At 43.4% G+C, this 10,686-nt stretch overlaps 1 protein-coding gene across 1 annotated transcript in view; it reads right to left on the minus strand.

Annotated features, from left to right (window-relative positions):
- LOC107570494 (gamma-aminobutyric acid receptor subunit alpha-2-like) overlaps positions 1-10,686 on the minus strand; it is a gene marked incomplete at its 5' end in the record, with an annotated part of 88,430 nt that overhangs the window by 50,342 nt on the left and 27,402 nt on the right. Inside the window, one exon of the mRNA XM_016256723.1 lies at positions 7,975-8,042. Coding sequence (XP_016112209.1) covers positions 7,975-8,042 — 68 coding nt within the window. The remainder of the gene's footprint in view (positions 1-7,974; positions 8,043-10,686) is intronic.

Genomic DNA, 10,686 nt, shown 5'->3' on the forward strand with positions numbered 1-10,686 from the left:
CACACACACACACACACACACACACACACACACACACACACGCACTCACGCACGCACGCACGCACACACAATGTAGCATGGTAACCATAGTTTCCAACCAAATATCACAACTACTGCTGTCATCAAAAAAAAAAAAGAATGTTGAGAGGTGGAATGCATCTTACACAGGGAGATCCTACATTCTCAAGAAATGTCTTTGTATTAATTTTGGTTCAGTACTTCAGTACAGTATGTTCATGTTTTCATGTCTTTTATTTTGTTGTTTTGCCACAGTCCTATTCTCTGTTAGTCATGTGATCCCCTGTTCCCTCATGTGTCATGTTTTCATTGGTTCCTTTGATGTATGTGTCATGTGTTCATTTGTTGGTGACCCCTGTTGTTTGGCATATATAGGCTGCGTTCCACTCCACTTTTAGGCATGCGCTTGCGAACTTCCTTAAGCACTTCCCCTTGGGGGAATCCCCGCTGCCATTGCCATTGAAGTGCATTCCACTTTGTTAAGTGTATGAGAGAAGTTTATACAGACAGACCCTCGACTCCTCGATTTTGACAGAGGGAGTGAGTCTGCTTCATATGCACAATTCAAGCCACTCTATAGACCACAATGCAACATGATTATGATGTCATCGCAGATCACATTTAATGTATCCCCACCCCAAACAACTCTATAATAGATAAATTATTTTTTTTCATTTATAACAGCCCAAGCATACCTATATACATATAGAATGCTGCACCAAACAAAATCATAAGGGGAAAAATGTAAATAATAAACCAACTCCAGCGGTTTCTAAGTGATGAAGGGCTTAGGACGTTCCGATTCAGCCCATTCCAGTGGTTCCGCCAGTAGTGGGTACTCATGCAACGTAATCAATGACGTACATCCGAGTAAATGAGATGGAGGGAAGTTAGCAAGTGAAGGGCATAAAGAATGGACTGGAACACAGCCATAGCCCTCATGTTTCCATTGTATCTTGTCTAGATTTTTCCGCTGTAACCCATGTTGGTGAGCTCATGTTCAAGTTCTTATCAAGGCAGGTCAAGCTAAGCCAAGTCTTTGTTTATGGTGTGTCTGCTCACTTTTGGATGTAATAAACTGCACTTGGGTACATATTCAGTTCGCCTTCAGTGACCTGTCATTACAACATATACAGTAGTATTCCAACAAAAGCTTGAATGGTTTTAAATGATTCATGATTTTGAATGATTAATGATTCTAAAAATGTCAAGTGGTGTAATCATCAATTAATAAAATATTTTGCACAGAACTTTAGTAAACAACGATCATTATTTTCATAATCATTAAACTTTTTTTCAAGTAAAAAAGTATATTTTTGAAACCTATATTATGCAGTTTTGAAAACTGAATGTGACCACTACACCATTTAACAACTTTAACTAACCTTGCCATGTCATAAATTTTTTTAAATATCTGATATTTAAAACAAAGTCATGGGGTCTTCAGGGGTTCCCTGTCGATACTTCACTCGTACTGCATCTTGCTAAAGACTCTATGGGAAAAAAGTTTTTCTCCTGAACTAAAGCCTTTTTCAATCATGCAGTGAAACTGCACGGTCATTGGTTTGTGCAGTGCATTAAACAACGAACCAATGGCCTATAGCGATAAAACCCGCCAGAGCCACCAGAATGGGTGGAGCCATCTGGCTATATAAGCAGGCGTTCGCCACAGGATTGTGGCCACCACAGACCTGGCTCTGCGCGCTACCAAGATCACCGCTCAGGCGATTGGGAGATCGATGGCCAGCCTTGTGGTGCTCGAGCACCATTTATGGCTAACACTAACGAAAATCAAGAACGCGGAAAAGGTCCCCTTCCTTGACCCCCCGATCTCTCCCAATGGCCTCTTCGGACCGGCGGTCGAAGGGTTCGCAGAGTGCTTCACGGAGGCACAGAAGTCATCCCAGGCCATGCGATACTTCCTGCCAAAGCGCTCCAAGGCCGCTGTTGCTCCTAGTTGCCCTAAGTCTACGCCGACTCAGCAGCCAGCACCTGACGCCCCTGCCGTTCAGCCTGCCAAGACTCAGCAGACACGAGGGCGTTCCCGCTCGGCCAGACGCTACCCCTTTCCTAAGCGCCAAGGACCCCGACCCAAGGTAGCATTGGACGCGGCACCTCCGGCGTCTTCCTGATCTGCGAGACAGGAAGAGGATGGGGCCAGGTCTCGCTGCAGCCGGACCACCCCCCAAACTACCTCTCTTAAGCCTCCTATCACCCCGTTCAACCCTGGGTGGAGAGCTCTGATAACCAAAGCTGGTTCTTCCAGAGGGGGGGCCACCAAGAGAACCCTGTCTCCCTGTTCCCTGATTCGCCTGATTACCTGTGGGATCAGGGCGATTGGGGGAAATGCGTAAAGGAGGAGGTTGGGCCAATCATGGGCCAATGCGTCCCTGACCTTCGAATAATAAATTGGGCAATGAGAGTTGTCTTCTGAGGCAAAGAGATCTACATCGGCCTTGCCGAAGATCTCCCAGATTGTTTGAACTGTCTGCGGATGGAGCATCCACTCCTCCGAGGAGACATTGCTCCGTGATAACATGTTCGCTCCCTGGTTCAATATGCCCGGTACATGCACTGCCTTTAGCGAGCGCAGGTTGAATTGAGCCCATTCCAGAAGGTGCTCTACCAGAAGAGGCGCTTAGAAGAGAGGACTCCTTGATGATTTATGTAAGACACGACAGACATGTTGTCCGAGCGGATTAGCACATGGTGTCCTTTCAGGACTGGCAGAAAGAACTGACAGGCTCGACACACTGCAAGCATTTCCAAGAAGTTGATGTGAAGCCCTTTTTCCGCTTTTGACCAAAGGCTGAAAGTCAGTTTGCCCTTGCACAGCGCCCCCCAACCTGTGTTGGAGGCATCTGACATGACAACTTTCCTCCTGCAAGCCATTCCCATGGTCACACCCTGTTCCATCCAGCGGGAGTCCTTCCAAGGGGCCAGGGCTGTCACACAGGCCTGGCTCACCCTGATATGTAGGTGTCCGTGACACCACACATGTGACGGAACCCGCGCTGAAGGGGTCGCATACGAAGCAGGCCCAGCTGTAGTGCTGGTGACGCTGCGGCCATGAGGCCCAGCATCCTCTGAAACATTTTGAGAGGGCGAGCGGCACTGTTTTTGAAGGAGGCCGTGAGTTTCCGCATGGCCAGAGCACATTCTGGCACGACTACAGCTCTCATTTGACCTGAGTCGAAAACTGCCCCCAGGAACGGTATTCGTTGACTGGGGAGCAGTATGCTCTTGGCAAAGTTGACCCTGAGTCCCAGGTGCTCTAAGTGGCTGAGGAGGAGGGTCCTGTGTGCTATCGATTCTGCCTCTGACTGGGCCAGCACAAGCCAGTCGTCGAGGTAATTGAGAATGAGAATTCCTATCTGCCTCAGAGGGGAAAGAAACTTCGTAAAAGTGCGGGGAGCCAAGGACAGCCCGAAGGGAAGGACCGTGTACTGATAAGCCACTCCCTCGAAGGCGAATCTCAAGAATCGTCTGTGACGGGGGGCTATCTGGATGTGAAAGTATGCATCTTTCAGGTCCAGAGAAAAGAACGAGTCCCTTGAGCGGATTTGCGAGAGGATCTGTTTCAGCGCAGTCATCCTGAACGACTTTTTCATGAGGGTGCGATTCAGGTGTCTGAGATCGAGGATGGGCCGGAGGCCACCATCTTTTTTGGGGACGAGGAAGTAACGGCTGGAGGAACCAATTCTATGGCTCCTTTTGCCAGCAAATTCATCACCTCTGAACACAGGATGTGAGCGTCCTTGCTTTCTACTGAGGTGGGGACCACGGCGCTGAAGCACGGGGGTCTTCGAGTGAATTGGAGTGAATATCCTCATTTTATTATCCCCATAACCCAATTTGACACTCCGGGGCCCATTCCATTGAGACGAGATCTCCTCTCTCAAGCAAACGGGACAATACGGCACGCTCGACCCAAACTGTGGGCCCTGCACCTTTGGCCGCTCAACGGGAGCCTACAAGCCTCCCAGAGTGAGTTTTAAACACTATATAGGAGGCTAGAGCCCCGTTCTTCAAGACGCCTCAACGTCCTTAAGTGGTCTATTTTCTCCACTTGGTGCTTTAACCACGGCAAAGACCCATCTACCTCTGACCTATCAGTGGTTTTGTCATTCCTACAAGAGCTGCTGGATAAGGGACGCTCCACGTCCACGCTCAAAGTGTATGTAGCAGCTATAGCGGCCTCACATTAGTTTACTTGTCGGCTCTCTGCCCCTGGGGCGCCGAAGTTGTACGAGTACTCCTGAACGATTACCCAGGCCGGGCGTGACCTCGGGGAGTTCAGCCCGTTTAAGCCTTCGAGTTCATTGTTTAACTTTCCTATGGGCATTCTTGCTTATGGAGATTATAATATACAGTCGTTCCTCTACCATAGCACGGCGTGATTTTACTGTGTTCCCATAACGTCTTTAGCAAGACGCAGTACGAGTGAAGTATCGACCGGGAACGTACTCGATTACTAACGTAACCTCAGTTCCCTGAGATACGGGAACGAGTACTGCGTTGCTAGCCATGCTATGTAGCTGCACGACTCAGTCGTCGCTTCAGTCATAGTAACCTGAGAATCCTGTGGCGAATGCCCGCTTATATAGCCAGATGGCTCCACCCATTGTGGTGGGCTCTGGCGGGCTTTGTCGCCATAGGCTTTAAGCGCCGGATGGTGGCAGGGGAACAGGACCGGGGCTGCTGTGATGCTGAAGCGAAGAAGCAGGTCAGCCGAGCAGAGAGGTCTCAGTCCAGCTGCGAGGCGTGTCAACGGTGAGAAGGCTTTCAGGATCAGCGTTGAGAGTAGAGTCGTTGCTGAAGGAGAAGAAATCTGAGAATCCTGTGGCGAACGCTCCCTTATATAGCCGGATGGCTCCACCTATTCTGTCGGATTTTTGTCGCCATTGGTTAATTTTTTAATGCACTGCACGAACCAATGGCCATGCAGTTTCACTGCGTGAATGAAAAAGGCTTCAGTTCTGGAGAAAAAAAGGCTTTTTCCCATAGCGTCTTTAGCAAGACACAGTACTCATTCCCGTATCTCAGGGAACGAGTATGTTCTCTCTGTGTCATTTCTTGTATTAGGCCTTGTCACATGACAACAAAATGCATATTCATTTTGCTGACGAAGTTTTGCAAATATTTATGGCAGCTTGTTTCTGCTACAGAATAAAAAAAAAGGTAATTATGATTTTTTCCTCTCAAAATTCTGACATTTTCCTCGCAAGAATTTACATATCACAATTCTGACTGTCAGATTTGTGAGCTTTAAAGTCAGAATCTCACAATTCTGACAATTTTTTTCTCAGAATTTTAAGAAACAAATTCTTAAGAGGAGAAAGGAGAAATATAGTGAACTAGTGGCAGCATGTACCGAAACAGGGTGGAAATCATGCATCTTCCCTGTTGAAGTGGGATGCAGAGGCTTCGTTGGTAAATCCATCCAAAAGCTGTTGAAGAGGTTTGGAAGTACTGGATCGAAGCAAAAGGCGGCCCTCAGGGAACTGGCCGAGGAGGCAGAGAAAGGGAGCTTCTGGTTGTGGTTCAGAAGGAATGACCCCAGGGGGGGAAACTAAAGGTCATAGGGCCAGCCACAGGGAGCGGTTGGGTGCGACAGGCAGAAATGCCTTGCAGTTCTCAAGGACCTGTGCTTCTACTTATTTATATCATTATCTTTAAACGCTAAATTTTTTTATACTGTTTAATAACAAAAAAATTGTATTACATCACCAACTGTACACACTACTGTGGTATTTTGCAGAAACTGTGGTTATACATTTCTGTAATGGAAAGCATGAAAAAGAAATTCTGCAAAGACAAGCAAGACTGGTGCAGCTGTATGCACTGATTGTTAATTTGCTTTGTTACTTAGTTTGCAGCCGAATCAAAGTTTCATTTTTTTTTAATGGCTTTCGATTAACGTTTATTTGAAGCTCCAGGGTGGGCTGTTAAGTATGCATGTAATGTATAGTACATCACGTGCAAGTACAATCAGAGCGCATTGTTAGCACACATATTCAACGCGGCTTACATGAGTCATATGTTATCTCCCCAGAACAAAAACTCCATTAAGAAGCTCTGAATCCATTGAGAAGTGTCAGAGCGATGGCGTGAGTCATTAGAGTCACAGGCACTAATTCAGAGTGTCACAGATGCAGTCAGGTGCCAAAGCCTTTCACTTCCTGCCTCGGTACCATCGGATATGAAACTCATTCAGGTCGCCGTGGACCACTGGTTATTTACACTGACCGCTTGCCCAAACGGATCCAAACAGAGCTCGCTGCTTGATATGTGTGGACATTAATACATTAGCAGTGGCACTTTTCAAAAAATGACACCTGTACAGATGGCGGCCCTCTGTAGCCAGCAGTTAGATAAAAGACTGAACAGCTGTTGTGTTATTCACATTTACAACTATGCATTTGCCAGATGCTTTCGTGCAAAGCGACTTACATTGCACTCAAGGCGTATTCCCTGGAAACCCATGACCTGGCCATTATCTAATGTTTGAGCTTCGTTACGAGCCATCACTAGACATTAAGTAGTCTAAGACTCAGACGTCACTTCTATGGACTGTCTGATGCTCAGTGCATACAAAAATAGATCCAATCTCAATGGATGGTGTCTATTATTATTATTATTATTTATTTATTTTTTTAAATAGAGTGAGTAAACACTGTAATTGCACATTGATGCTGTCTAGAAAATGATTTTCCTACCTAGCAGAGCTAGTTTAAAAAAAACATTTAAATTTGTCTGGATTGAAATTCAGACCACGAAGTTTACACATATTTTTCTCAAATTTTGCGCTAAACATTTGCACAGATGATTGAGGTACATTACTGTTTAAAAGGAATGAATACTTTTATTCAGTAAGGAAACATTAAATCATCAAAATGATCAACATCAAAAGTGACAGTACAGACATTTATGTTTCAAAGCCTTTTTATTTAAAATAAAGAAAAAAAAAAAAGTGTAACCTTCTATTTATCAAACAATTCCAAAAGAGGTATCATTATTTCCACAAAAATATTAAGCAGCACAACTGTTTTCAATATTGATAATAACAAGAAATAAGCACGAATATTTAAATATAAATTAAATTACAATTTTAATTAAATTGTAAATAATATTGTAAAGTATAATAATATTTTGTAATATATTTAACAATATTACTGTTTTCACTGTATTTTTTGATCAAATAAAAGCAGCGCTGGTGAGCATAATTGACTTTGTTCAAAACATTAAAAAAAATCTTTCTAACCAATCTTGTGAATGGTACTATATGTATGTGTTATTTTAGAATAATTTACATAATTTTTAAAAATAATTTAGATTGTTTCCTTCTTGAGCGTCAGTGACCCTTTGAACCTTTTGTAATAGTTGTGTATGAACTCAGTGTGGAAAGCTGGATCTCAAAATCATACAGTCATTGTTGGAAAGGGTTCAAATTCACAAAGGATGCTGGAAAACCAAATAATCTGTGGGACCTGAAGGATTTTTCTGAAGAACAGCAGGCAGTTTAACTGTTTAGCACCAACAAGGGACTCATGAACAACAAAACCAAACCAGCTGTGGATCATGCAGATTACAACACAGTATTAAGTATCAAGTGTAAATTTTTGAACAGGGTCATTTTTATAAATTAAACTATTATTTTCTCTTGTGAACTATATGTAAACGTCTTTTATGTGAAATATCTTATTCAGGTGAGTACTAAATAAAAATTACATGCATTTTGTATGATCCCTGTTCTTTTGGAAAAATCATTAACATTTTGCAGCCCGTCTACAGGTAAACAATCTGTGGTTGGCCAGACGGACTGTTCTTGTCTAGTAGGTGGTTCTTGGCTCAAAAAATCTGTGATGTGCTGGTCCATGACGCTGATAGTGATGGCAAATAGATGCTATCTGTCTGCCTGTGACAAATAAATGCACAATAAAGAATTCCACTCACCATGTCTGTGTCTGAAACAGGGCCAAAACTGGTGACGTAAATGTCGGTCTTCACTGTGGTAACTCGATCTGGGAAAACAAAAAGAAAAGACATCAAAATGACCAGTGTTATTTTCCCAGAGTGCAATGGCGACAGCCTTGTCTCATCTGTCTTGAAAGGGGCATCTTTGTAAAACTGCATTTTCTCAGAGAAGAGTATATTCAATACATTAAATTTTTTTCCTCCTTTCTCCGAGCTTTCTTTCTTTCTGGCATTCAGAAGAGCTTCTGATATTTCCTCTGCTCGCTGCACTAAACAACACAGGCCCACAGTAAGTGCCTTCAGTCAGACAGTGAAACACACACATTCACATAAAATACTGCATTTTCACTGACACTTAAAAACAGAACCAAATAACTGTAAAACATGACTCAAATAAAAATACAGCATAATTTCAAAATAATTTTTTTTGGAGTCTTCTTACAAATTTCGCTGAATAAAACTACCAGTTTTCTGCAAAACTGCACCTGTACATACATTTCACTGCAGTTTCCCGGTGAAGTAACCACTAAAGACAATAAAACACCAAAACATTTTTTTTTTGTTTTTCATACAAATTATGATTACAGGGGCAGATTTTACCCTAAACAAATTGCTCTGTACAGTATCCTGTGTTCTCTGCACACTTACAGTGTTTCTTATTATGCCTCCTGATATTTTGCACATTCCTTTGCACATTTATATATATATATATATATACACATTGCTATTTGCACTGGTTAGATGCTAACTGCATTTCATTGGCTCTGTACTTGTACTCTGCACAATGTCAATAAAGTTGAATCTAATCTAATGTAATCTAATGTAATCTAATGCAATCTAATCTAATCTAATCTAATCTAATCTAATCTAATCTAATCTACTGATGAATAAAGGCTTATTTTCTAGCCGTTCCTTGCACAATACAATGTTTGATGTTTGCATCACTTAATCCATGTCATATGGTGTACGAATCCTGTGAAGTCATGCTAAAAAATCTCAAATACTTGTAGATGGAAAAGCAAAAATGGCATGACTGCTTTAGCAAATGCATTTTATCTCACATTTGCTTATAGGTAAATCTCTTGGTTCAGGGTATTTTAAAGTGCAATATAGCATTAACCTTTTAGCTCCACACACTGGACATTTCATTTCTGAACTGGCGTGATACATACCACAAATGGTGTAATGAAACTTTGCCACTACAGGTTGACCGATTGATCGATTTTGTCATTTAATTGGCACTGATAACAAATTGCTGAAACAATCGGTTATCGGCAAAAATGCATACCGATAGCTTTTCTGGGTTGCGTCCATTGCTGGAGCAGCTGAGAAGGGTCTGATGTCATTATACAGTACGAGAGCAGCCTAATATTAGTAGTACCTCAAGTGGTTAAAAGTCAGATCCAAACATTCAATGTCACGATTGTTACAATCTGTTGCAGTCAACAGAAACCAGAAACACCAAACAAATCTGAAACGCATTTCAGTTCTTTTTCTTATCAGTATTATATTTTGTTATTTTGATTACATAATCATCAAGAGTTCTAAAATAGAAGCAAATAAAGTGTGAGAGTATACATCCAGCATAAATATGTTTCTAATTTCAATGCTATGGTTAACAAATGCTAGAGAAGAATTGTTCATTGTATAAATACATGTATAATGTATAAATACATTTGTATAAATGTATAAATGTATAAATACAAAGTTGTATTTATTAGCATTAGTTAATGCATTATGAACTAACATGAATGATCAAGGTAAAATATAATACTTTAATATTTAATGTTAATATTTATATTTCCTCTTCAGGAACTCGAGCTGCGTCGGAAACGCTAGGGGAACACCCTTCAGCATGACGGGCTCTGAACCTCGTGTGTAATCAGACCAATAGATGGGCGAGACGTCACGGCGGGTGACGTAATGACCAGGAAGTTATAAAACCACGTGCGGTGAGACCAGCGTCAGCTTTTTGTCATTCAGCAAGCGCTCTGTGTGTGTGTCAGTCTGATATCTGTTTGTGAGTCTTATTTAGTGTTGTCTGTCACGAAATCTAAAGCAAGACAAAACCAGACACTAAGGCGAGGGCAGGCAGCGTTCAGGCTGTGTGTACTTCCCTGCCCGCGTTACTTTACGGGTGGGGATACACACAGTTTGTTTGTTGTCTGCTTGAGAGCAAGCACGCAGAGTCAGCTCTCGGAAAAAAAAAGGGGAGATGACGGCCGTTTTGGTAGCGTTTGTTACTGCCTTGCTTCGCTCTCAGAGGGCTCTCTTTGAGGAGAGAGCTTTCACTAGCGTTTCTCGCGGCACCGGCCCCGCTTTCGCCGAGGCGGAGCGGCGACTGTGCTCGTGGGTTTCGCGTATGGATCCGGTGGAGTGGATGTAGACGGGCGCGTCCCTATCTATTTCCTTAACCACCAGATCCAGCGCCCGCTCTCGGGGTTTCGGAAGCCCGCGCTTCCCCCCCCCCGGGGAGAGGGCGCGACGCTCCGCCTGTCTTTCTCCGAGGTGCCGAGGCAACGCGTATATTAGAAGCAGTATCTATGGGGAGCGGAGCTCGCGCAGTCAGCTCTCAAAAAAGAAAAAAAAGCCAGCTGTGAAGCGCTCCGCTCTCGCCGGGCGCGCTCCGAGGAGTGTGTCCGTGCCTGTGATCTTGCGATTGCAGTCCCGCTGCTGCTGAGGCACGGCGGC

The sequence above is a fragment of the Sinocyclocheilus grahami genome, unplaced genomic scaffold (genome assembly GCF_001515645.1).
Source record: "Sinocyclocheilus grahami isolate Dianchi unplaced genomic scaffold, SAMN03320097.WGS_v1.1 scaffold1466.1, whole genome shotgun sequence".
Taxonomy (NCBI): Eukaryota; Metazoa; Chordata; class Actinopteri; order Cypriniformes; family Cyprinidae; genus Sinocyclocheilus; species Sinocyclocheilus grahami.